The sequence below is a fragment of the Sander vitreus genome, chromosome 8, assembly GCF_031162955.1.
Source record: "Sander vitreus isolate 19-12246 chromosome 8, sanVit1, whole genome shotgun sequence".
Lineage (NCBI taxonomy): Eukaryota > Metazoa > Chordata > Actinopteri > Perciformes > Percidae > Sander > Sander vitreus.
Window position 1 is genome coordinate 21,105,277 of NC_135862.1, and position 27,966 is coordinate 21,133,242.

Genomic DNA, 27,966 nt, shown 5'->3' on the forward strand with positions numbered 1-27,966 from the left:
ATCTTTGTTTTTTACATTTTCAAAACTCAATACCAAAACATTGTATCCTTATTGCAAAAGAAGAACGAGGAAGCCTTGTCCTCATTTCCCAGCCCATCTACATTCCAGTTCCTCCCCCGTTTCCCAGTCCATCTCCCACAGAGACTTTGCACCAGAGCCAGTGGTTTATCTGGGTTAAGAGGAGCCAAGAAGAGTCCCATTGATTTTTCTGCATCTTAGCATCAGACACTCAGAACCGCTTTCTCATTGAGTCAGTGAAACTGACAAGGCATCGCTGTTTGCTGTGTTCTGATTGCTTTTTCCTAGGTGGACAAAAAACCTCAAGCAGCCAGCACAATGCTCTTCTGTGGATGGGTCAAGTGCTGTCAACTGCATGTGGCTCACAGTGAAATGTGACTGCTGGTCTTAGAAAACCAGCAGAATTAGGCTATTGAAAGCATTATGGGCAACCTTTGCATGGCCGGCTTGGAACAACTTATTTGCTAGACAGATCATGTAGGCTGTACAGAGACAAAGTAACTAGCAACATGGAGTGAGGACTTGGTGAACTGATACTATTGCACTGAAACTCTGACTGAATAAGCCCTTTTTCATAATATGCTAAGTCAGTTCCAAAAAACTGCTGAGTTTATAGACTCACAGCATGTTTCTAAGGAAGTCGATCTATGATGAGCTTCACTAATGTTGCTTTTGAGGGAAATGAGCTGGCTCTCAGACGTGGATCAGTTCCGCTTTGAGGATCTCCACACAATAAAGGGCCTGGAGAACTGAAGTACAGAGCACTTTCTGATACGGTCTGGTTCGGCCATGGTTTGTACAGCTGACACCAGTGTTTAATGTGTTCCTTTCTGCTGGGTGTTGAGATTTTAAAATCAACTTTGTCCAGGATTGTAATGGTAACTGCAGTCACAGCATTTTTGCTTAACTGTTTGCATCCATAGAATTCTAAACTATTAGCATGGACAATACTTGGAATTTGTAATATACTGTACAGGGTTAGGTATGGTTTGGGTTTTTTCCGATACCGGTGCTAAAGCGATACTTTGAGAACAGTGCCGGTTAGGCATGCACGATATTGGAAAAAACTTACATTGCGATATTTTTTTCCCCTGCGATATATATTGCAATATGAAAAAAAAAAAGTAATTTTTACAAGAGGACATAAATAGCCCTATTTAGAAATACTAAATCATTCTCAACTACTGGGGTGATTTTGTAGGGTCGGCCGGTAACAATCATGGAAAAGGAGAACGGTGAAAGTTTACTTTTTTATCAAGCAGCAAAGAAGTTGTCGTCAACATCGCGCATGCGCACATCGCGATGTAGACGATGAAACAAAATATCGTGCAGCCCTAGTGCCGGTACCTAAACGGTGCCTGAACCGATACTTTTTTAAAAAAGTAAAAAAAAAAAAAAAGAAGGGTACTAAACAACAGTCTGCGACATTAAAGAACGGCTTGTTTATTGCTAAGGCCATATGGTCAAAATTAAAGATTTAATAATAATGTAATAACAACTTATTTCACCAGTAAATTGCTGTTGAACGACAAAAACAACCACCAGATGGGAAAAGGGTATTTTACAATAACTTTGAATGCACCACAAGGCTACCTGTTTCAAGCGAACTGTGTTGTTTTTCCGACAACTGCAGCTGCTGCGCTGCAGTGCAGACTGTTATGTCCCGGTGTTTGAATCCTCTACGGTGAAATACAGTCACACTTTGCACTGTTTAACGTTAGCTGTCAGCGTTTTAACCGTGTTTAATCCAGCTGCTAGCTAAAGGTAGGCTAACGTTACCTGCTGTCGAATGTAGTGTAAAGTCATGCACCAAAATTTTCGCTCTTATTCGGTCTCGTTACTACCGTTTACGTCGGCAGTAACGAGTACCTGGGTTTGACTATTATAAACATATTTAATACATAAGCCCTTTTTTAATTTGATAAAATATGCCAAACTTTTCCAAAACATTGTATCATTGTTTAATTGTTGTCTTGACCCAAGTAGCCTCACAAGAACTCTGCCTGAATGAAATTGTCTAAAGTTACAAAGTTAGTCTGGATCAAGAAATATCAAATCAAGCCATAAGTGAACAAACCATAAGAAGCTAACCAAGCATGCAATGCCAATAGTCTATACTTTTGACACCCAATGCTATGGACACATTTTGGGTGGTACCGAAAAGTGTTCAGGTCTGATACCCAGCCCTAGTCACACTGAAAGCCATTTTGAAGATGCATTAGGATTTTAAGCTAGATATAAAGCATTTAGTCAGCTATCAACAACTACAGCAACCATGAGACCCGGACAACATGCCATTGGCTATAATTAAAATAGTACATTTTACTATCAAGCACAGTAGTACTGTAGCCACCCAACTAAGAATATAGATTAAAAAAAAAAAAAAAACCTCCATCAAGTTTTAATCTTTCAGAAAGACTGATGAAAGAAATGCTCCTGGAGTTTCTACTTTCTGTTACAATGACCTCATCAGGCCAGTGGTATTTCCCTCCATATGGTGGTGACTTAATAATGCTGACAGTTTTCAGAGAAGTCAGGTCTACACTTTACAACAGAAAGCTTAAACAGCACCTTCTGTGAGGAAGTAGGTGGGAAATGTGTTTACATGCAAAAAGAGATATTGCACTGTTTTAAGTCAAGAAGAAGGCCAGTATCAAAAATAATTTCATTGTGGGGGTTGACGAGGTTTTGTGCACAAAAATGTTTTTTTTTTTTTTTTTTTTTTACATGCAGGGATTTATTGTCATGGGTTTCCAGAATGAGCACATGGGTCCACTCGAGGCTGAACAAAGGAAACACACACACACACACACACACACACACACACACAGCTTCTAATTAGAGGCATTCATTTTTTTACTGGTTTTATTTTATTTGACTGATTCTCAGATTCTTCAGTAGCGTCAGAGAGTTGTGCAATGGACAGATGAGATTATTATTATTATTTTTTTTTTTAGGGTGTACTTTTGTGTCTCATCATCATTAGCCTCGTGTTAAATCCCTCTCTAACAGCCACTATTATCATTTGACATTCTGTGGACCACAAATACCTGGTTATGGCTAATACCTTCAATATTGTCTCACTTCTATCATCATCAATCTGGTCTCGTTTTTAAACTTACATGGCCATTTTGGAAAAGACGGGTCTTTTGATAAGAGCCTTTGTGGAACTTATCAGAAGTATTTGAAGGGGACTTGAACTACTATTTATAACTTGGTGATTGGAGAAAACATGCTCATCTCTCTCACTGCCCTTTGGCCACAGGCTGCAGGATTTTTAGGTGACTCATTTCAGTTGACTAGATTGATAGCTGTAGCGCAGTTAGGTTATGTTGTGCTATGTCAGGCATTGATAGTGCATCACAGGTTTGAATAAATCTGAAATGCAGCAGCTACTGAAGAACAACTAATCTTAGGCTGCAATAACAAATAACGAATATCAAAGACCAGAGCTAAAAGTGGTTTCTTTAAATAATAAAACCTATATATTTACAATTATATAAAACTGATCAAAGCAGCAAATTATCATAGTTTGAGATGCTGGCAAAATAACAGCAAGTGTTTCCTTGATAAATGACATCAACAATTATTGATCATCAAATTTGTCGATTTATTTATTTTCATGTTCATTGATCATTGGACTTATCGTTGCAGCCCTAAACTCATCCGACCACAGCTGCAACATAGGTCTAAATTTAAATGACCAATGCAAATCAAGACAAAACATTGCCCAGGCCTTTATTATAAAGCTGGAAATATTGTTTCAGCTGTTCATTTCTCAAAAAAACCTCACCACTACCCCATACTTTACAGTTCGAGGCACTTGTCTCTCCAGTTATCCTTCATAGCTACAGTATATTATGGGAATATCAAAAGTAGCCACAGCATGGTTGTAGTTATTTGGGACAAAAGAAAACCTCTATGTTCTGCTTATTGCCCTGTAAAGACCTCTGGCAATGTTTGAGGAACAAAGGAGGAAAGGGAAACTAGCATTTTTTTGGAGATTAACTTTTTAAGGAGCCGTATGGTAATAGGCCAGCTCAGTTTGTAACAGCCCAACCCACCAACCAGCACTTGCTTGGTAACCGTTCAGCAAATTAAGAGTTGTTGACTTCCACGGTGGCCGACCTTGTGGCTGTTCAAATGACATGTCAATGAAAGTTATACAGTTGTTGTTGTTGTTATTATTATTATTATTATTATTGTTATTATTATTAGGGCAATTGCATTATTTCTCCCCGTCAATTGTGTTTAATCCAAAGTAGTATGACTTGCTTATCATTTTGTGCTTGCATATCATACACAGAGTATGTCGGTAGACTGTTTAGCTGCTTTTTTCACTAATAAGACATTTTCACCATGTTAGACTTGAAATGGTCACTTAGTGGTCACTTAGATACAATGTCTTATTTTCATACCATATTTCTGTGGCTGCAGAGATTATAGGATGATGAGATTCAAGTCATTTGTAACACATGCATGCTTGGGATGTAGTCAGACAATGCAGTAGCTGAATGAAAAATGCATCAAGGTAATGTTGGCCCGCTGGCTGTTTGCTCAGTTGAAGGTGTTGCTGTCACCACTGACATCATCAATATGCCAGATGTGATTACAAGCTGTGTGCTTTTCTCCAGATTAAAATAGTAAATTGATTAAATGCTATATTTTCCTCATTTGAAACAAACTCATCCCAACAACAGTGATAAAACACATGAAATAAAAAAAAAATGGAATGGCTCAATGTATGGCCAAACAGAATGCCTCTTTCTGCTATAAGTGGGCTTTTCTGATGCTAGATACCTCAGAATCAGGTTGCCAAAGGATAAATGCTAATTGAGATGACTGATAAAGAAGATAAATAATATAGGCTAGTTATGATCTTGCCGTGCAGTTAATGTCTAAAGGTACACATTTGCACTTTTAGACAGGTGATTTGCAGTATGAAAAGTGGTGTTTTCTCATGGTAATGAAAAACAATGAGAGGGAGAAGAAGTGATGGGGGAGAGACTATAGGCAGTCTTGCGGTAGCTTGCAGTTGTTGTAAAAGATAAGAACAGTCTGTTTTTTAGTTTGTTTGTTTGTTTGTTTTTTTACTGGTAAATGCTCGGTATCTCTGTTTCTGTCACACAGACTGACTCACGCGTTAGTCTTTCTCCATGTCATCCCCTCCTCATGCCCTTTCTCTCTCTTGACATTCCACCTTCCGCCTTACCATTTCACCCCTGCCAGACACCTCGCTAGGGAAATCGCTTTGTACTAGCACATCCTTCTCAAGTTAAAGCCTATTTTTAACAGGTTTACCAGCCCTCTGTCTGTCTCTCTGCAGTCAGGCCTTCCTGTTTCTCCCCTGTGGCCAGAGGTTGTGTCTACCACCGGTAGCACAGTGGTGCTGCACCGTCAGCACCTTTTGATACATGTTACATTGAATGTCTATTCTCTCTTTTTACCTCCTAGGCCGCAGAGTCTGGCATTGTGAAGATTAAAACCATTGCAGCCAGGAATACAGACATACTGGCAGGTAAGAAAGTCATAAGGGTGGTGGTTTAACACAATTGAGATATCTAGTTTCCCCTTTTGTCAGAGTGTGCAATTGAAATGAGTTCTCATGAATTCTCCCACACAATATTGTATCTTGTTGAGTTATTGATATTGAATTTGATCTTTAGATTCGAATTTGATCTATTAAATTAGATTATGCTTGATAGTATTACCCTGCTTTGTCTGATTTTTTTTTTTTTTTTTTTTTTGGTTTTGGATTACAGGTGCAAAGTTACTGTTTTAATCACTAACTGGTATATTTACATAATTTTTGTTTTTACAGTGTAGATGTTGATTAGTTGGCACTGTCCCATATGAATAAAAAATACAAGCAAACAATAGTATTCGTGTTTTTATGTCCACAGGACAGTTTTTGCATACAAGAGACATCCACTGTATTTAGATTTTTAGATAATTTTTTGCAGTCAGCCTATGGTGATTCATGTGCATGTACTGTAAGCACATGACCTTTGATTCCTCCGGAAATATGTCATATTTATCCGTCACCCAGTACACTATAAGATGAAGGAGACCTGCATATTAATCTACCAGTATATAGTGCTCATCCATCAGCTTTATCTGTAAATTACCGAGATTGATTCCATTTAGCTGACCGCGTCCCTCTGAATTCACTATAAAGCACTCTTCAAATGTGGTGGGTCTCTTAAATGCTTGAATAGAACATTATTTCTATGCTGTCTAGATCAACAATGTCCAGCTTTTAGCAACATTTGCAGAGTTGACACATAGTTGACATTTTCCGAGTTCTACTGTTGATAGTCTGACTCTGACTGGCCCTCTGCAAACTGCACAGCAACTCATTGTAGAAGAGCTCATTTATCTTTGTTCCCTTAATGGATTTGGTAGTTGTCACAGCAGCTTGATGAGATGTTACAAAAAGACTGACTGGTGAAAAACAGGTTGTGCAGGTGTAAATCATGGCATAAACGAAATACTGTATAATGAAGGAATGAAAATGATACAGGTAGTTGGATGCAAAGCATTGGTTCACTGTTGTGATTAGACAGCACGGATATATCGAGGCCACATTTCTTTTTATACACATTGTTGTAAATAACCATTTTAAATTCCATAATTAAACCCAGTACAAATATATCTTCAATCTTTGATAGTTAAAAGAAGTTGGATCAACAAGTTGTTCGTTATCGAACTTGGATTAATAATTGAGCACTGGAGCATCCCCAGATGGTTATTTAAAGATACAGAGTGTCTCTTTCTGGTATTTTATTCTGTAGGTTTGACCATTACATCTGTGCCTTGGTACAATATTTGTTCTCCATCCCTTCCTCCGCAGCACTAGTATTTTATACTGATAGTGATTTTAATACATCAAGGGTTTCAGATTATTATATATTATTATTATTATTAACAAGCTTGAATTTGATTCCTAAAACGGCATTCTTTGTTTTATGCAGCAACATATTTGATGTTAATGTAAGGCATTGTAAACCATTTATGTGAATTGTGTGACGGCATCCTTCTACTTTTTATCCCGCCACCCCCCCCCCCCTAAATTTGAAGCGTCTCTACAGATATGAAAAATAATTTACGGTGACATTTAGCTATATCTCTGTCCTTTTCCTGCAGCTCTGAAGGAGAACAGCTCAGAGGTGGTGCAGCCTTTTCTGATGGGCTGTGGCACCAAAGAGCCCAAGATCACCCAGCTGTGTCTGGCTGCCATCCAGAGACTCATGTCCCACGAGGTGGTATCTGAGGTGAGCCCCATGATAGCTGACATACACATACAGTACACCAAGGCTTATGCTCAGAGGTCAGATATGTGCACACACAAAATAGAGATTAGCACATTTCTAAACCTAATCAAAAAGCAGTATAATAAAAAACATATTATACTTAATACAGTGCGGTAGTGTGATAGGAAATATAAAACACATGTTGGCCTTTCTTGGTCTATGTTACTCTTGATAAATATACGGGGCCAGTAAAATATTAGAGAAATTAAAAATAGAAATATGTAGGTATAGCTTAAGTCAGAATACTTAAGATTGTGTTGTCTAACACAGTTTTTGTCATGGCTGAACGACGGAGGGCCATGACTTTTTTGTGTCAGCTTCTGAATCCGAGCAGAAACACCTAGCATCAACAGTAAAAACACCTAGCAGATATTAAGTTGTGCCACAAAGTCTCTCAGGCTTAATTTCCTCCATCTTTTTGGTAAGGTGGTTTTAAGAAGTGAAATCAATAAGAGCCCACTGCTCTCATCTGGATTCATTACATTGTGTCACTCCACTTCATAGAATGACACAAGGTGATTATCCTCCCAACAGTGCCAAATCAATACACGTCCCTGTGAAAAATACTTTCCCCATGTGGTCATTAAAAAAACAAATCCCTAAAGAACAAGAGCTTAGAGAATATGTCTTCACAGATATGCTGTGTGCTTGTGCTCATGCAATACCTTGATCACTCAACACAGCTGTTTGTTTTTCCTTGTCATTTCACTTTATATGTATAGTGACATATTATGGATTTTTCACAATTAATACAGGTTGTTGGGTGTTGATTCTCACTTTCCAATTTGGCAACTACCGAATAAATGTATATTGACAAAGACCTCAATGTTCCTTAAGATTTTGCACATTTAGTGTACACACGCTTGCAAATTTAAGTTCATCTACCACCTTAGGCACATCGTTCCTTACGTCCGAAGGGTATATTCATTCAGATCAATACAGGAATCAATGCAACTCGTCAATACTCAATCAGGCAATGTAAATATAAGAAGTTAATATATTCTTGTCACTGGTGGCTACATCTGAAAGGTTGTAGCTTCCTGTTGCACTACTCATTATGCCCTGCAGTTGTTGTCCATCTTGTAGTCTTTGGACAACGCCTGTATTCAAAACCATCAGGATAGAAAAAGCAAAGCTGGTCCTCTGGAGCTTATGCACAACTGCCGTGTTCGTACACTGTAAGTGACTGTTATTGAAAGCTTATGGAGCCATCCCATGCTTTCTACATTTTAATATCAGGTGTTTATTGAATTAGGCTTACACAGGTTTCAAAGCTTCTGCCTGTGGTAGGAGAGTCTAAGTGCTTGAGTAGTTGGTGGTGAGGAGTGTCTTGTTCAAGGGCAGCTCATGTGAGGCAGATTTTCTCAGCTAGTGTGAAGTTTGGGGTAGTTTCTCTTGGACTTTGAGATAGCATTTTGTCTTTCTTTCTTTCTTTTACCACCCTCTGCCAGAGTTCTTCTTTGAGTGGCTGTTATCATCGCACTCTTGCACCCAACAAACATCTAGAACATCAAAGACATCTAAGAACTAACTTCACATATTCTACAACACACACATTTTCTGATCCAGCAGCACTCATCAGCAACTCTCAACTGCAGGGTTTAAAAGCCACCTGAGGGCGTCACAAAACAAGTCTACCATGATTCTTTCACTGGAGGCAACCTAGTTAGTTTGGGTCGTGTAGAGAGAATGTGGTGATAGTTGATGTCATTTTGTGTCCTTGGGGAAGGAGATGGGTCTGTTTAAATGTCTTTTAAAGAAAATGTTGTAATAGGAAAGGGCAGACATTCAATTGGTACACCTAGGCAGGCATCTGATGGTGCCCAATACCCAAGGAGCAACATTTCCAAATCTGGGTATCAACCTCTGTAAAGAAAACACTCTTAATGATAATTGTATGCTCCTGGACCACATCTACATAGTCAAATGTGTCAGCTAACAAGGTTGTTGTTTTTGCTAGATGATTCCATGACACTCAATAACAAAGTCAACGTTGAGGCAAGTAGGGCTGGGTATCAAATTCAATACTTTTTTGGCACCGACCGAATTGCCTCCTAAGTATCGAGTATCATCATTCAATACCAAATTTCAGTACCTAAGGAGTAAATCTCATCAGCGGCAGTGATAGAGGTGTTGAAATGAATCAAATAATCGATGCATCAAATCGTGGACATGGACGATGCGTCATCGATAATCGGCCGGGCCATAATCGATTATTTCTGTTTAGAATTTAATGTATGCCTGACAACCTTTCTGTTTACATGTTCTGTTATGTTTTGCACATTCAGGAAGTGACGTGCTCAGTGCTGTAGTTTTATGTATCCAATTTATTTAGTATTAGAGCACTGCAGAATGTTTTGTTTTTGAAGCTTGAAAAGTGATGAATTAAATATCCTATATGGCTTTAATAGAAAAATGTATTGTAGATGTAATGTAGATCGGTGAAGATTCACACCCCTAGTCAGTGAGCCAATAAGCATGCAGCATGCTTCTACCAAGATCTAATAATGTTTGTGATTAGAGTACACATCGTAGAGACAGGCAGGTACAACTCTACGTTACGCACAGAGACAGGGCTCACCTAGTAGGAGCTGGGGGGAAAAAAAGTTGTTAAAGTTGATTTCAGAAAATTGGCATCAAAAAAAGTATCGTTCAGGAACCGGTATCAGTACCGGTATGGAAACATTTTCACCGATAACGGTTCCGGCCTCTCAAATGTGAAGATTTGCAATTCTGTGATATTTTATAGATTACATGATACATTTCTGAATCTAAAAACAAAACGATAGACAAAAACTTTATACACAAATTGGAAGTTAAATGTTTCTCGTTTTCGATATTCTTTTTCATTTACAATTTTTTTAAGTAACCATACCTCCTGTGACTCTAGCTCAGAGGGGTTGCGTGAGGACTAGTTGTATTTTAGACAGCTTGACCCACAAAAGGACATGCAGTGTCACTTTCTGTGAGCATCAAGTGACATGATATGCACTGGCAGCTAGCTTTGGTGTTATTAAACTCTATGTTGTTGTTGTGACCCCTAGGCAGGCAGCACCAGCTGGTCCCACAAGTGTGTGTTTTTGTGCATGTCTTTGATTTAGGGTTGTGTGATCTCAGGCTGACTCTAGCAGCTCTGATACTGTGTCCTGAGTTGAACTAAATGTGCTTGAGTGTGCACACTGGTGGATGATCAGTAATATGCTAAGATAAAAAAAAAAAAAAGATCATTATCAAGAATTTGTTGTTTGTTTTTTGTGTACATGACAGGCAGCTGCGGGGAATATCATCAACATGTTGTGGCAGCTGATGGAAAACGGTTTGGAGGAGCTGAAACTTTTACAGACGGTCCTGGTCCTTCTAACCACCAACACAGTGGTACACGATGAAGTACTTTCCAAGGTACACAAACAACCCACTCCTATATCACACAAACTGTTTGTATATACAGTATGTCCTACTCCTGTGCATCTCCATGTTGACCCTGCAGGTATCCATCAAACCCAGAGTCTCAGTGAGTTATCTTTCATCTATCATTAAACTGTGGCTGTGTTTTATTATACCCATACATACATATGTTTGGGGTATCCTTGCTCTAGTTTGTGCACCATCAAAACACAGTGCCAAATTGTATGGACTCTTTCTGTTCAGTTTTTCTTAAAATTCACAGGACAACATATTGAAAGGTAAAACTCTTAAGACTCATCGACTGTACTAAGTTACCAGATCAATCATTGTAACCTGTGCTGAGTACACAGAACATGGTTTTTATTTTACCCCTTCCGAAGATGGACCCCAAAGGCAGTAGTAATTAATTTAGTTTGAGTTTATACATTATATAAATATATGCTGCATAATACGTTTATTTATTGTCCCCGACCAGGCCATTGTGCTGTGTTTCCGTCTTCACTTCACCAAGGACAACATCACCAACAACACAGCGGCCGCTACCGTCAGACAGGTCGTCACTGTGGTCTTTGAGAGGATGGTGGCAGAGGATGAGCGTTTCAAAGGTCAGAGGGCGCTGGTTCCTATTTGAGGGAAGTGGGGTGTCTGATAGAAGTAGGAACATTGATGGGATGCAAAATGTTCACTGAGAAATGTGATGTCTGATCTGAAATGAGGCACATTTAAGCATCAGTTCATGAGACATTGTGCCCTGACGAAGAGATGTTGATGTAGAGAGTACAGAGTAGTATACAGGTTATATGATTCATGGGAAGTTAATCAGTCATCGATATTACTGTTGATTATTCGGTAACATCCTCTACTCTGAACTCATAGTTTACTTATTTTACTGTTGTACTGTCAGTGAGTTGCTTAAATGCCTAATATATAAATTGTATCTCTCCCCCCCCCCCACCAGGCATTGTAGAGCAGCCTCCTTCTGTCCAAGGAAACACCAACAGGCGGTCTGTTAGTACGCTCAGGCCCAGTGCTAAAGATGCATACATGCTGTTCCAGGTATGTCCACCAGGGGGCGGCAGCCTTCTACACTGTGTAATGCCCTCTTCTCATGGTGAAAACTTTGGATCAAGTTGGTTTTGGAACATGCTCATCTCATTTGTGGACTAGAGCAGGGTTCTTCAACGTTTTTTAACTGAAAGAGAGACGGAGCAGGGACCTCTACTATTAATATGTAAAAGATGAAGTTGCATACTGGGCCTACAATAAAGTGTAGGGCGGCCTAAAGCCTTTATACATTCCTTTTTTAGTGCATAGAATACTAAGCTATTAAAATAATAATTGATGCAATAATAATAAATAACATGATTTTATAAATAATCTTTTATTATTAAACATACATGTGGCACAGTGAATCCTTAGGATATACTGTATCTGTTCATCTTAGGGACTACCTTACCCATAGGCCAGTAAGCCTATCATCAATGGGGATTTATATTTGCTAATAATATGTTGGATTCATGTTAAGACATTTTAATTTTTGAGAAAACTTTCAAAGTTTTGAAAGTGACTCTTTCACCCCGCAGTGACTCTGAGGACCCCCTAGGGGTCCCGGTCCCCCTGTCGAAGATCTCTGGACTAGAGACAAGAAATCAATGTCGTCCACACAGCTTGAAATTACTGCTACTACTAACCTCATAACCTTCCATTTTAAAGTTGAGAATACATTGGTTGTAATTGCTTTCATCTTTGCAATGAAGTGGAATATGGCAGAAGAAGTGATTCAAAGAGTCCATGTTTCAAAGTCCCTTGTTATTCCTCACCCACGCTGCACTTTTGTGTGATCATGCTTATGCTTCCAGGAGAGCTTAGTGACCGAACTATTTCAACCAATGTGATCTGTGTAAGACATAACACTCTATTGTTTAAAATGCTGTTGTGCAACTCCTTGCAGGACTTGTGTCAGCTTGTGAACGCTGATGCCCCCTACTGGCTGGTGGGGATGACAGAGATGACCCGCACATTTGGGCTGGAGCTGCTGGAGTCTGTTCTTAATGATTTTCCCGGGGTATTCCTACAGGTACATGCAATTTACAGATAGCACAGCATGTAATTTAAGAATAATGACCGTAACTAGTCTTCCTCTTAATTATCTGTGTGATTTATGTTTTCTCAGCGATTTCTGTTATTCTGTCCACCTCCTGTATTATATTACATTAACGTCAGAGATTATGCTTCTCACTGCAGTGAAACAACTACTTTAACAGTAGTGTGTCTTGGTGCTACTACACTTGATCTGATCCCAACATCCCTCTCTCTCTCTTTCTCTTTCTCTCTCTCTCGGTTTCCTACCCAGCACCAAGAGTTCAGCTTCTTGCTGAAGGAACGGGTGTGTCCCCTCGTCATCAAGCTCTTTTCCCCCAACATTAAGTTCCGGCAGGGCAGCAGCAGCGCGGCCTCACCAGCACCTGTGGAGAAACCTTACTTCCCCATCTGCATGAGGCTGCTGCGTGTGGTCTCAGTCCTCATCAAGCACTTCTACAGCTTACTGGTAAGGGAGCGGTCTGCAGTGATGGTCGACTGACCAGAGCTGTTGCCTGATGGCTGCTTCACGAGTGAAGGATTTTCTTCAGCACTGAGCTGATACTCCTTAATTGATCTGGTCTGATTAGCATTGAATTAGCGTAGTAGTAGTTTTGTCTTAGTTCTGCTCCTGGCGATTTAATGAGCTTAGCTGCATCTAAGTAATTAAGCCAGCTGTTTTTATTTAGTAATATTTGATCAATCCTTGAAATGGAAATGTATCTTTTGCCCGTCTGTCAAGGAGCGCGGTAAGCCACAGAATGGCTTAATCACAGCCCAAAGGGATTCAGGGATTTTGCCAGAGACCAGCTTCCAGTTACAGGACAGAGTTGGCCAAACGTCTGTCCCGATCACATTGGTGTGTGTTTGTTTTACAGGTGACTGAGTGTGAGATCTTCTTATCGCTGCTGGTGAAGTTTCTGGATGGGGAGAAGCCACAGTGGCTGAGAGCGGTGGCTGTGGAGTCAGTCCATAGGCTATGTGTGCAGCCACATTTATTACGGTAAGCAATATTAACATCTGCAAAACCAGCCGCACATTTTAATTAATGAGTCTCATTACATAAAAAAATGATTTTCTCCTGCTTTTTTAAATGTCTACTCAATCCACAGCTGCATTGTGTGAAAAAAAGACTGGATTTGTTTTGTGCCTCACACTGCTTGAGTGACTCTTCAGTTAGCAGCCAAACAGCTGGACGCATCTGTTAATGATAGCTCAATGTTTCTATAATTTATTTACCTCTTGACACAACAACAGAGACTAAGCTAAGCAGGAAAAGAAACCTACAAAAAACACCACTGTAGTACACACTCTTCACTACCATACAAATAACATAAGAGGTGTTAGCCATCTCGGCTTTTAACACTTATACTGTCCATGCTGTCAACAGGATACTAAATAGTTTAAATTGTCTGAATGATTATTAACCATGCCATCAGCATGATTCTAGGAATAGCAGTGTTGGTCAGTCACTCGATGAGTTGAGGACTTCAGTGTCGCACTGACCGCTACAAGAAATCATTCATACCACAGGCAATGAAAAACTTTTTTAACACATCATCACTGAGTGTTAGATAAGATTCATATACAGTACTCACAATACTGCACTATAGTGCAACTTGCACAAACATAGGTTTTACTTACATCTTTATAAATACTATTTAAGTAGGTTGTACATTTTATTCACCACTTGTATATACATTTGTACATTCTTTCTTTCGTATTTAATTTTTGAACAGTTGTTCTTGTATTCTATCCTAGCAATGAAATGTCCCAATTTGGGATCAATAAAGTCAATCTAATCTAATTTGTAGGTTAACATGCCAATACCTAACATGCAATGTAACTACGTTAGCATGCTAACAGCGACTATGTACAGCTGAGGCTGACAATGCGCGGCTCGACCTGATGGATGTTGGGCTAAACATGACAGCAAACTTATTCCGATGAAAGCTGCGCAAAGTCTGACAACATAGAACTGAGTCTGTGATGTCCTAAAAATGTGTTTTTCACAACACAGTTCTGCACCACGTCAGCACTCAAATGGCCAGTTTCTTGCTGTTTTCTTTCTTGCTGACCTCTCATCACAAAATTCTCTGTTCCTTTCTTTTTTCAGTTCATTCTGCCAGTCATACGACATGAAGCAGCACTCCACTAAGGTATTCAGAGACATCGTCAACGCCCTAGGCTCCTTCATCCAATCCCTCTTCATCGTCCCCAATGCGGGCAACCCTGCTGTTGTTGGTGCACCTGCTGGTCAGTTCAAAGATTCTTATTAGTAACCAAATTGGCATTTTGAGCTCTATAAGACGGTGGTACAGTAATCAGTGTATTACTAATACTTTTTATTCAACAATTACTATTCTGGAGCCATGGGGAAAGTCGATGAATTTTCAATTTCATGCGTTCACAAAGTTCTGTAGAATTTGTTTAAAATGCACCTGAAAGGTATTTATTGAGATGCATTTAAAACAGAAAATCTTAAACAAATATCCTGATTTGAAAAGGAAAAGTCATTCAATTAAATCAACACACTTGATGAACACAATGATGACACAAGTTGTCATAATGATAGATATTTGGTAGCAAAAATGTATGTTATATTTTACTTTTTATCTTTATTGTGCTTTATTTATCTTACTCGTTTTATCCACTCTTCCCCCCCCCAATTAACACTCTGACACTCTTTCTGTCCAGGTGGCTCAGGTTCAGGGGCTCAGGGCACAGCACAGGGCGGCCCAGGGACAGGAGGGGTCAGCGGCATCCTGACCTCCCAGGCTGCGTTTGAATACCGTGGTACCTGGATCCCCCTTATGACTGTTAGTGTCCAGGGCAGCGCCAAGGCCACCTAGTAAGTACTGTTACTACACACACTTAAAGAGTTCTCCTTTCTGAATCCCTTTATCCATTTCACAGGCAGACAGACAGAAGTGAACACTTGTAGTGATTACAATCTCTTTGCTGCCAACTGGCGTAAATATAAGCTTGTAGCATCACTAGTAAGTTAGCTGTGTGCAAGCAGTGATAAACGAGTTGGCATTAGACAACGGGATCATGATAGGACAGAGATCAAAGGCTTAACCCTGCTTGAGGAGTGAAAATGCTATTGGCATTCTTCTGTTGGTGTCATTTGGTGTTTCACAGGAAAGCGAGGTTTGAAATACAGAGAATTACATTAGCCGTAGGCCTTCCTTCATTCACAAGGAAATTGTCTAAATTGCCCTTTCTGATGGTAATGAAATGCATTTGCTGTTATTAGGATTCTTGCTGGTGGTTTTAGAGGCTGACTTTCCTTAGTATGAAGAAGAGTTAGGCACACACCTTTTGATGCTTTCAGTGTCTTAAACCCAGAGTGCTCATTAATAAGAAGGAAGTCTGGATACTTAAGACAACCGATGCAATGCAGTAATTTATGTAAAGAGAGGCAGTGTTTATATATATATATATATATATATATATATATATATATCTATATATCTATCTATCTATCTATCTATCTATCTATCTATCTATCTATCTATCTATCTATCTATCTATCTATCTATCTATCTATCTATCTATCTATCTATCTATATATATATATATATATATATATATATATATATATCTATCTATCTATCTATCTATCTCATGAAGGACTCTCAAAAGAACTGATGATGTATACATCACATGAACACACAAACATTTAAATTTATGGATGTACTTTTATTTATTCATGCCGGAACATCCCAACATAATCTCAATCTCATATTCTCTGTTTATTTTTGTTCATCCTCTAGTCTAGAGATGCTGGACAAGGTGGAGCCCCCATCCATCCCAGAGGGCTATGCCATGTCTGTGGCCTTCAGTGCCCTACTGGACCTGGTGCGGGGCATCACCTCCATGATCGAAAGAGAATTGGCCGTGGAGGAGGAAGCAGCTGCTGAGTTCAGGGAGACTCATCCTGATCAGGGGTGGCAGCCACAACCTGGTGAGAATGGACAAGGAGGACGTATTGAGTGTACTGAGGAAGACAAGCATGTTCTGATGTTGCAGATACATATATTAGATATAAAACAATCAAATTAAATATAAAGAAATACATTCACAGCTTGAAGAGGTGCAACAAACTGAAAAGCAACATCTTAAGGGGGAAATGCCAGACACCTGTACACAAATGTTTACAGTCTTCTCAACTTATGTTTTACTGCATCATTACCAAACCCATGAGGATTCTGGGTGATAGCACTTCTATGACCCCTGATGGACAGTTTTGTGCCTGGATGTCTTTAATACAAATAAGATAATAAAAAAAAAAAAAGGAGGAATGTTTTTGTTTCTTTTCCCAAGTGATATTGACTAAACTAAAGTGAAATAATTTCTGAATTAGCTCCGATGCTTTGTGGTTTTGTCTCAGGAGCCCATCTGGTGTGGGAGGAGATGGTCAGTGCCTGCTGGTGTGGTCTACTGGCTGCTCTGTCTCTGCTGCTAGACGCCAGGTAAATGGACTCTCAACCTTTTTGACAAATTGCTCTTTTGCAGTCAGCAGTCATATCGGATGTCCACATTTGGGAATCAAGCAGGAGAAAATGAATTGTCCCATAGAAAATCCCTAAATTATACTGATCTATTAATGTGTGTGCACAGTTGAAAACGAACCGTTTTAATGTGTTCAAATGTATTTCCTGTTGTAGTTTTTGAAATTGTCAATAGCTGACAGGAGGTAAACTTGGACCTCGACTGATTCCTAGCAGTGCAGTTCAGTTATTTGCCACAGACTACACTCTTCACCCCTCCTCCCCCTCTTGTCCTGTCACTTCAGCACTGATGAGACAGCCACAGAGAACATCCTGAAGGCAGAGCTGACCATGGCCTCGCTGTGTGGTCGTCTGGGCCTGGTGACGCCCCGTGACGCCTTCATCACAGCCATCTGCAAGGCCTCTCTGCCGCCACACTATGCCCTGACTGTTCTGAGCAGCAATGCTGCCAACTTCTCCAGCAAAGGTACTGCTTCTCACGTGCCAGAATGCCACTTAAAACTACATAGACAACACAGTATAAGCAGTACCTGAGGTGACCTGTATCCTATTTTTATTTGTACAAGATGTTGCCCAAACTTGTTATTGCCTGTACACACACACAAATAATACAGCAAACTATTGGGGCTTGAGTTTGGTATGTTTGTTTGTTTTCCTGTTTTAATGTTTGCATCACACAATCCAATACACAAAACACACAGCTAAGTCCCCCTTTCCTACCCTGAGGATGGCCTCTGGTCATGTGTGTTTATGTTAAACTAATGAGCACTTCTCATCTCCCGTATGGTTAGATGTGCATGTTGCTTAAAGGAGCTTAACATGTAAGATGTTGGCACTCTGCCTGTCCCTATTGCCCTACTCTTATTGCATTAATCCATGACTTTTCACTGTGGCTTCTAATTAGGAACACAGAGAAGAATATGTCTGGGGAATGTAGTCGTACACACAGCTGCTCTCAAACCAACCACTCAGACATTCGTAATTTGCATATTAGCTCGTGGAGATAAAGCCGGCAAATTGGGTCTCAACTCGCGATGGATGTTTGCCTAGGAGTTAATTAAGAAAGCTTTTCTTACATGTCGTAAGCTTGTTACAAAATCAGTTTGTGTGTATTACCGACCCTCAGACCTGATTCCTGTGTGTGTGGGCGTGTATTTGCACACGTGTGTGTCTCCACAGCCTACTCGATCCAGGGCCATAGTGTGCAGATTATCAGCCCCTCCAGTGAATCTCATCAGCAGGTGGTGGCTGTGGGGCAGCCACTCACCTCCCAGCCCCAGGGCACCGTGGTGGTAAGGACACACACACGCACACAATTATGAAGAGGCTGTGGTTACACTTGACATTTTAATAATTTAATTCATGTAGCAGTTTTCCAATAACGAAGCTTACAGACACTTTTATAATAAAATAAATATCCTGAGTACTCTGAAAGAGAGCTGTAGGCCTGATCACCAAAGTCCAAAGCAAGACATAGCACAGTTGAGTGCAACTCAAGACCAGTCCAAAAAGAGGCAAGACAAAAAACACATTTACACTCTGATAAAGATAAAATGCATTGCAAAGCAATTTGTCTACCAGATGGTATTAAAATGCATTATTTGCACGACGCCCAATTTATAACCCCTGTTAAAAAAACAAACAGACACACTTTCTCTCTCAAGGCACCATTCAGGTAAGGGACAACTCTTATGAACATAGACAGGTCAGGCGAGCCTGTGCATCTAAATTTCCCTTTAGGACACTAACATTTCAAAATACATGGGCAGTAACCTTGACCCTAACCTGGAATCATTATTCTGTAATTAGACATCTCCCCATAGTAATAATAATCTTTTTTCTGGTCTTAGCTCTTACACTACCGTTTTACCGTGTGTTACCAATGGTCGTATGGCTGTGACCGTTTTACATGACGGTACTAATATCTTCTGATTTTAGTTGGACATCAAATTTGAGCTTTTCCTAGTACTTCACTCATTGTGACTTTGCTCTTGAGAAGTGGATTGTATATGTGTTGTGTATGTGTAGTGTATTAGCTAAATGCCTGGTGACGTGTGTTATAATGTACTATAATAGAACTGTCTGTCCCTGTGTCAGCTAACTGCCAAGAACATCCAGTGCATGCGAACCCTGTTGAACCTGGCCCACTGCCACGGGGCCGTGCTGGGCACCTCCTGGCAGCTGGTACTGGCTACACTGCAGGTACTACTACCACCTGGTACCACACATTTATATGTTAACACACACACACACACACACACACACACACACACACACATTTTTAATGAGGCAAAATTACATATATACATGCATAAATGTATGCTTGCACTGCTTATTAGAAAATAATTTGCAAAAACTTACACAAATGACAAAAGCTGATTTAGAATTTAAATTGAGTCATTCTTAAATCATTTACATTTCTTCTTATTTCGGGTGAAATGTTTACACTGTCTATCAGTGTACATTTCATGGCCTTGTCAGTTGATGTAGATGTAGTTGCTCCTCTTTTCAACTGCCCCTTCAGCTTTTTGCTTTTCTCCCCCAGCACTTAGTGTGGATCCTGGGACTGAAGCCGGGGATGGGCGGTGCCCTGAAGCCTGGCCGAGCTGTAGAGGGACCCAGTACGGTGAGTTTTTTTAATTTTTTTAATTTTTTTTAGGATCTAAAGCATGGAACTGAGCATGCATTGTGCTGCATATTTTTCCATCTCATCGTTGAAGGCGATGAGCTAACTGGCTGTGGTTGTGTCCTTAACCTAAACAGGTGCTGACCACAGCAGTGATGACAGACCTTCCCATCATCGCTAACATCCTGTCCAGACTGTTTGAGAGCTCCCAGTAAGGCCCAGTCCTTCATCTGTGAAAATGAACACCCGTTATAGAAACTCCAGTTACTTATCCCTATGTTCTTAAATAGTCCAGTAGATGTTTTTTTCAGAAATATACTCCCTGGTAAAGGTCAATGGGGCTACATGTTGTGCTCATAACTAATGATAAACATAAATAGTTTTTTTGTCTGCAAATTCAGTAAACCTTTGTTGTTTGCGTAGGAGTTTTAGACATAATGATGATAAAATCTCAAGCTTGAATCTCTCTACTCTGATAAATACCAGATATTTGTTCATCTTCATAAATAATTATTGGATTGACCTGAAAAATAACATGTATGCTCTCTATATACAGTATATGCCTATATGTGCTGCTGTTATAAAAATCTAAATTCCTAACATTTGAAACCATTCATGTTATGCAGAATATGCACATATATTATGCAATATGTGTTTTTAATGTGATCTAGGTACCTGGATGATGTGTCCCTGCATCACCTAATCAACGCTCTCTGTTCCCTCTCCCTGGAAGCCATGGAAATGGCTTATGGAAACAACAAGGTAAAGACTTTCTGTATTTAAGTATTTGGAAACTTGGTTCACTGATGTTTTGGATATGTCATTATTTGGCTTTGGTTAAAATGTCAAATATAGGCTAAGAGTAACACTTCTTTATTAAAAAAAAAAAAAACCTATGCTTGTCTGTCATAGGTAACCCTAATTATGCATTTGATCAGCAAGGTCAGGGTCCGAGGTGTCCAGTGTTTATGTATAGTATCTATTTTCTTGTCTTGGTTTCAGGAGCCATCTTTGTTTGCTGTGGCCAAGCTATTGGAGACTGGCCTTGTTAACATGGATCGTATAGAGATCCTGTGGAGACCCCTAACCGGACACTTATTGGAGGTAACATCTATTTACAGATACATCCCACAAGATGCAGTGTCACTGACGCCACATTTCATTTCAATTCTGTGAAAGATGAAAGATAGTTTTATAAATGGGGTATTATTTTGTTAACCAAGGTCACCCAGTAATATCTCTGCAGCTGCTTAAGAAGTGTAATTTATTTTACTGGTTACACTTTGATCAGACTTTATTTCACCTGGTACAATAAGCGTACAAGGAATTTGACCCGTTAAGCATTTCTCTCTAGCTCCAGTTTGTCTAAATTTGGTAACAGTAATTGTCACTTTTTCCAATGATGAAGATTTAGAACTAAACTCTGTTATTATTATTATTATAATAATAATAATAATTATTATTATAATAATAATAATAATAATAATAATAATAATAATAATGGAAGCTAGAACCTAAAGGAATGTCAAAATTGCCCCCTTCAACCCTTTTGGTTACCCAGTACCAAGGCTCTAATAATGACATTTTTTCCATGGAGTCTGGATGTGCTGTGGTTTAGTCATGAAGGAGAAAAATTGTTGAATGAGCTAAAGAAGGTTTGAATGGTCACAATTAGTACACAGTTACAGTTTTTGCTAAAAGCAGAGTGAGGGACTTTAATGTCCAGTACGTTGTAGTGTAAGCAATATTCTCATCTTGCCTCTTCGTTATTACACATTGGTTAAACTTTCAACCCTGTAGTATGTTCAGCTGATTTTATTAACATACATTTTCTTTTCTTTTTTTTTTAAAGATTTTTTATGGGCATTTCTGCCTTTTAATGATAGGACAGCTCAGAAATGAAAGGGGAGAGGGAGGGGGGAAAACACGCAGGAAAACAGTCATAGGTCGGACTCAAACCCTGGGCCTTCTGCTTCGAGGAATAAACCTCTATATATGTGTGTCTGCTCTACCAACTGAGCTAACTGGCCACATTAACATACATTGTCAACATTTATTTTTTAATTTACATTGTTGTTATAGCACTATTATTAGCAGAATTTCCCCCACATTTAAGCATACCTTATATGGGACCTGACTACAGTTTTTGTTGATGGCTCAGCAATTCTAAAAAAATATAAAGATGGAAATCCCCATGCATACTTTCCCTGATGATAGAAAATGAACAGAAATACATGAAAATTGCCTTCTTCAAATATTTGATCCAGAGTTGCATATACTGCTTTTTTAATTGAAAGACGAGCCCTGGCACATATAGGAGTTACTAACACAGGGTTTCTCAGGGCATCTTAAAAAGTCAAACATTTCAAAATCAAAATTGTAGTCCTTAAAAAGTATTGGGTTCTAGGTCTTAAATCATTTTAAACAGGTCTTTATTATTTTATGTCCATGCACGCTACTTCTAATGCTCTTTTTTTGTATTTTTATTCTGTGGTAGTTTTTTCTTTCGCTGGTCCAAATATAATTTTGCTGTATTACAGCTACAAATGAGACCAACATGCTACTTTACATTGCAGTCAACCAGCTTAGGTGTTACTGGCGCGAGTCTCATTCGGATTGTACCACAGACAATAGAACAGATTTTATTCTTCAGCTATGGGGAAGTGCACGTTTAGCGATACTTGGCTTGAATTTAGGGCTTAGTTGATGTTGTGATAAAGGTCTTCAATTTCATTCATAATGGTCTTAAAAAGTCTTAAATTTGGTGAAACCTGCAGAAACTCTGTAACATATGGGTTTAAAGCACTTTGGATCAACTACATTGTGTGTAAAGTGCTATATACTGTAGGTTTGGTTGAATTTACTTGAGTTTAGTTTGTACTACACTCTCTGTGTATTAGATGTAAAGATGTGTGTTTAGAGGTTTTCTTCACAATTTCTTTGTCTATCTCCCCTCTCTTTGTGCACGCCTGTCTGTTTTGCAGAAGGTAAGCTCAGATTCCCTCCTCTATAATTATTGGCTTTTTCAATCTCCTTTCTTTTTTCCGATCTGTTCTCAGTCCCTCTCAGTCTGGCGCCAACATGTTGGAGTTGAGAGGTCGTTGTGTCAACATGTGTCCACGCAGTGCATTTGCTCCGCTACCAGTGTTTGACCTTCCATTCTTGTGCGCAATTTGCAATGTGAAGCTCTGATTTGTCACAGAAGCAGAATCTATAGCTGCACCTGCAAAGAATACTTCATGCTTAGATAAATGCTGCTTATCTTTCTTTGCAGACTTGTTCAAATTCAGTTCTTTTATATTTGAAAGAAAATGTGACAATGGCATCACTGTCTTTATTTACAGATGTACGTTATGATGAAATTGTGATGCATTCATGATCATACAGGGCTTCAGAAGCCAAATTATTAAATGGATACACATGGACCATCTGTGTTCTGAAGGGGTACAACTATAGTATCTACTCAGCAGTCTCTCTTTATGCCTCTGAGCAAAACAAAGTTTTCTTCTCTTAGAATTCTTAAGTCTCACGCCATAAAAGTAAACAATTTTGAGGTTTGACAAACCTCCCTATAGACCACAGATGATTAATTTGGAGCAGATGACAGGTTTTGTATCACACTAGTGTACTTTTCTCTGCTGAACCTGGCCTTTTCATGTGTATCTGTTCTAGCTTTCATGATTACACTGTCTGTCACAGCATTTCCTGTGATCACAGGGGATTCCAGCCTTTATCACACAGACTGTGGTTAATTTCACTCACTTGTTTCCCACCCACCCACTGTGAACACTGCTGGGAAACACTGTTCTAAACAGCCTCTGCGTCAGATCTGTCGTCGTGCACATGTTTCTGCATTTGTGTGTATGTGATTTGTCCTGCAGGTCTGCCAACACCCAAACTCCAGGATGAGAGAGTGGGGGGCTGAGGCGTTGACGGCGCTTATCAAGGCTGGCCTGGCCTACAAACACGACCCTCCACTCGCCCAAAATCAGGTAGATAACTCCATTCTAGAGATGGTCCGATACCATTTTTTGCTTCCCAATACCGATTCCGATACCTGAACTTGCGTATCGGCCGATACCGAGTACCGATCCGATACCAGTGTGTCATATATTTTATTATGTTTTAAGAACTGTATACTACTATCCCTGTATGGATGTGATATTATTTCTATCTTTGTTGTCGGTCTGGCTCAGGTCAAACTCTTTGTGAAACATGAACACCACAGAACGTTCTTTTATTCTGCAGTTTGACAGTCAGTTATAACGGAAAAAGAACATAAATAAACTACTTTAACGTAGATTTTCTTTAGGGCTTTATTACATGGTATCGGATCAGTGCATAAACTCCAGTACTTCCTGATACAGATACCAGCGTTTTAGGCAGTATGTTAGGCAGAACATCTCTACTCCACTCCAAAACAGTGTGGAGCACCTCTTTGCTCTTAGCCCTTCTCTATCATATGAACATTGTAGGGAGTATTTTATTAGATTAAAAAAAGACCAAAATGCCCCTAATGGCTACTATATATTAAAAGACACAAAGTGTGCTACACTTTCACATTTTAACAACCATAACAGCATCTCCATTCATTACGTTTCCCCACACATTTATTCAAGCATTTCCTTTACTTTGTACTTGTCTGTATGTCATCCATGCTACTCAAGAGAATTGGGGTTATGCAAGTGTTAACAAATAAAGAAAAATACAGTTCTGATGAGTTCTGAAACAACTTCAGAAGCACAAAACTATCTGCCCTGACTTGGAAATTGGCAAACTCTAAAATTGCTTAAGGTATTGTTCAGTGTAATGTTGAGTATTACAATCAATTTCATGGGGCAAAAAAGGTAATCTGTACTTGCAACACGTACTGTATAGAGTTTAAATTGTTTTGGGCAACCCTTTACAGTCAAATGTCTTAAGCGCTCTTTCATTAGACTGTTTACACCTGCTCATATATGTCTCCCCTGAACTGGATGTTATACATTTGTTTAATAAAGATGACCTTTAGATGTATGCACCACATTCACAACAACAACTATTCTAAATGTTGAATGCATTGGCTGCAATTGTATATATGTGCTATGCAGTATTGTAATAGCAGCATTTACGAGACACAAATTTAATCTTTGCAGATAATTGTCTATCAGACACTTAACAAATCAGTTACTATCTCGCTCTTTTTTTGTCCCCAAGCGACTGCAGCTTCTGTTGCTCAACCCCTTGAAGGAGTTGTCCAATGTGCTGCATGCAGACATCCGGCAGAAACAGCTGGAGAGTGTCCTGCAGATTCTACAGAGCCAGGGAGACAGCCTGGGGCCCGGCTGGCCTCTCGTCTTGGGTGTTATAGGAGCCATCCGCAATGATCAAGGGTAAGAGCACAAGGGAGGAGAGAAGATGGACAAAGCAGACAGGGCTTCACCTGTGCTGAAATAGTAGTTTTATGCTCAATGCAAATATTTTATTTGTGAGAGTCATCCTAAATGTCTGTTGCTGCGATTGTACTGCCAGTAATTCAAGAAACTGAACTCCAAAGGGTGCCTGCCATGTGTCTTTGTTTCCCTTCAGCGAGTCATTGATCCGAACAGCCTTCCAGTGCCTGCAGTTAGTGGTGACAGACTTCCTGCCCACCATGCCTTGCACGTGCCTCCAGATCGTAGTGGATGTAGCCGGCAGCTTCGGCCTGCAGAACCAGGAGCTCAACATCAGCCTCACCTCCATTGGCCTACTGGTGAGATAACTCCTTGTGCTCATTATTTGTAAGCGTTATGCTCGACACACATTCCTGCAAGTGGTTCATTCTCTACCTTCGCGCTATGTATTGCAAAGTTGCACCGAAAAACATTTGATCAACTGGTCTACTGGGCTTTGAGAGGCCATCAGTTGAATGATGTGATGTTACAGGTCAATTCCCAGGTGTGAATGTGTGAATCTATGAAGTTGAAGCAGGGCTACGCTAACATAGAATACGGTTATATAAATGGTAAGAAAACCGGCAATGGCTGCCTTAATTATTACTTTATTGAAATATGAGTAACAGGTTGGACATGTTTCTTTTCCAATAGTTTTAAAGCTAAAACATAGTATGTGTAATATGATTAGACAATATCACATCATTCCTTGTTTTGCATTATTTAATCAAATGTACCATCACTTAAGCACTCCTCTGACCTTTCATAGATACTTTAACGTGTTCAGGACATGTAAAACCTGATATTGATCTGTGGTTTGCAGGGTTATTTTTCTTGGATTGTGGCAGGTCCTGCGAGGTTACTTTATGGTAATAGGATAGCTAAACTGCCAGAAGCATTTTACCAACCTCCCTACCCCCACTTCCCCATTTTACCCACAGTGGAACATTTCAGACTACTTCTTCCAAAGGGGCGAAGCCATCACACAGGAGTTGGAGAGGGAGGAGGAAGCTCTGCAGAAGCAGGCCCAGGAGAAAGGAGAGACCCTGAACAGGCCATTCCACCCCGCCCCTCCCTTTGATTGCCTGTGGCTGTGCCTGTATGCCAAGCTGGGCGAGCTGTGTGTCGACCCACGGCCCGCTGTGCGTAAAAGCGCCGGGCAAACGTTGTTCTCCACCATAGCTGCCCACGGGACCCTGCTGCAGCAGCCAACATGGCATGTTGTGGTCTGGAAGGTAACATGCAAGAATTTGTAATTGTCATTGGATTTAGTCATACTGGAGAAGCTGTCATCCATGTTGTTTGTACAGAATACTGTCACAAAAAAGGGGTTGAAATGAACTTTCCTTCCCTTAGATTTATACTCTGCATTCATTTAGAGCTGCAAAGATTAATCGATTAGTTGTCAACTCTTAAATTAATCGCCAACTATTTTGATAATTGATTAGTCTGTTTGAGTAATTTTTTAAGACAAAATTAAGCATTCTTTGATTCCAGCTTCTTAAATGTGAATCATTTCTAGTTTCTTCTCTCCTCTGTGACAGTAAACTGAATATCTTTGAGTTGTGGACAGAACGAGACATTTGAGGACGTCATCTTGGGCTTTTGGGAAACTCTGATCCACATTTCTTCACAATTTTCTGACATTTTATAGACCAAACAACTAATCGAATAATCGAGAAAATAATAGCAGATTAATAACAGATTAATCGACTATGAAAATACTCGTTAGTTGCAGCCCTACATTCGTTATCTTATTTTAATTGATTTTAGACTCTTAATATGCTGTCTTTGGAGCTGTCTTTCTGCTATTTGAACTATCTTGGTGTCACCACTAGGTACTGTTCCACCTGCTAGACTGTGTGAGGACGTCATCCACCACAGCAGACAAGGAGAAGATTGAGTCTGGCGGCGGGAACATTCTTATCCACCACTCGCGCGACACCGCTGAAAAACAATGGGCGGAGACATGGGTGCTGACCCTTGCCGGGGTGGCACGCATTTTCAACACGAGGCGGTATCTCCTCCAGCAGTTAGGTGAGCCAGCCATAATCTACTCTGATATGTATGATGTATCTGATGCTGTTATACATAAGGTAGATTATGACACACTGCTTGCCACAGCCGCCAAAGAATTGTAAACGATGACAATTACATTGAAATGTATTCATAAGTCAAGCCAAGTGTAGCAAAAGTTCAGAAAAGGCCCGGCGGTTTTTACTGCTATATTACCACACATTAAGTCATGTCACGCCCTTTGGGGACAGGATTAACATTCCAGGGAGATATGAATAATACAACATGAGCTCCTCATTAACTGAACTCATCCCTCTGAACATTTAAGCCATTGCCAAATTACAAGAGGTGACTCACAATATAGAACACATTCCCAGCCTACCACACATTAAAGAAATTAGAGAAAGGCTGCTCTTGTACAGCCTAGATAAAATGAATAACTGTTGCTGGCTATATAGTAACATCACAGTACGGGCCTCCTATGGTAAATGTATTTCATTGAAAATAGGCTCATATTGATGTTGACAAACTGTATTAACAAGAAACTGTTTGCGACTGATACATGTGGTTCTGGCCATAGT

General features: G+C 39.7%; 1 protein-coding gene across 1 annotated transcript in view; it reads left to right on the forward strand.

Annotated features, from left to right (window-relative positions):
* Positions 1 to 27,966, forward strand: part of mon2 (MON2 homolog, regulator of endosome-to-Golgi trafficking) — a 40,548-nt gene that overhangs the window by 2,691 nt on the left and 9,891 nt on the right. Inside the window, exons 2-25 of the mRNA XM_078257443.1 lie at positions 5,473 to 5,536; positions 7,165 to 7,292; positions 10,599 to 10,730; positions 11,212 to 11,341; positions 11,695 to 11,792; positions 12,688 to 12,813; positions 13,090 to 13,284; positions 13,694 to 13,818; positions 14,932 to 15,071; positions 15,513 to 15,666; positions 16,595 to 16,785; positions 17,212 to 17,293; positions 17,617 to 17,798; positions 18,512 to 18,624; positions 19,430 to 19,534; positions 19,878 to 19,958; positions 20,096 to 20,169; positions 20,630 to 20,720; positions 20,961 to 21,062; positions 23,840 to 23,950; positions 25,155 to 25,330; positions 25,527 to 25,689; positions 26,311 to 26,604; positions 27,208 to 27,406. Of these exons, the coding sequence (XP_078113569.1) occupies positions 5,473 to 5,536; positions 7,165 to 7,292; positions 10,599 to 10,730; positions 11,212 to 11,341; positions 11,695 to 11,792; positions 12,688 to 12,813; positions 13,090 to 13,284; positions 13,694 to 13,818; positions 14,932 to 15,071; positions 15,513 to 15,666; positions 16,595 to 16,785; positions 17,212 to 17,293; positions 17,617 to 17,798; positions 18,512 to 18,624; positions 19,430 to 19,534; positions 19,878 to 19,958; positions 20,096 to 20,169; positions 20,630 to 20,720; positions 20,961 to 21,062; positions 23,840 to 23,950; positions 25,155 to 25,330; positions 25,527 to 25,689; positions 26,311 to 26,604; positions 27,208 to 27,406 (3,256 nt within the window). The remainder of the gene's footprint in view (positions 1 to 5,472; positions 5,537 to 7,164; positions 7,293 to 10,598; positions 10,731 to 11,211; positions 11,342 to 11,694; positions 11,793 to 12,687; positions 12,814 to 13,089; positions 13,285 to 13,693; positions 13,819 to 14,931; positions 15,072 to 15,512; positions 15,667 to 16,594; positions 16,786 to 17,211; positions 17,294 to 17,616; positions 17,799 to 18,511; positions 18,625 to 19,429; positions 19,535 to 19,877; positions 19,959 to 20,095; positions 20,170 to 20,629; positions 20,721 to 20,960; positions 21,063 to 23,839; positions 23,951 to 25,154; positions 25,331 to 25,526; positions 25,690 to 26,310; positions 26,605 to 27,207; positions 27,407 to 27,966) is intronic.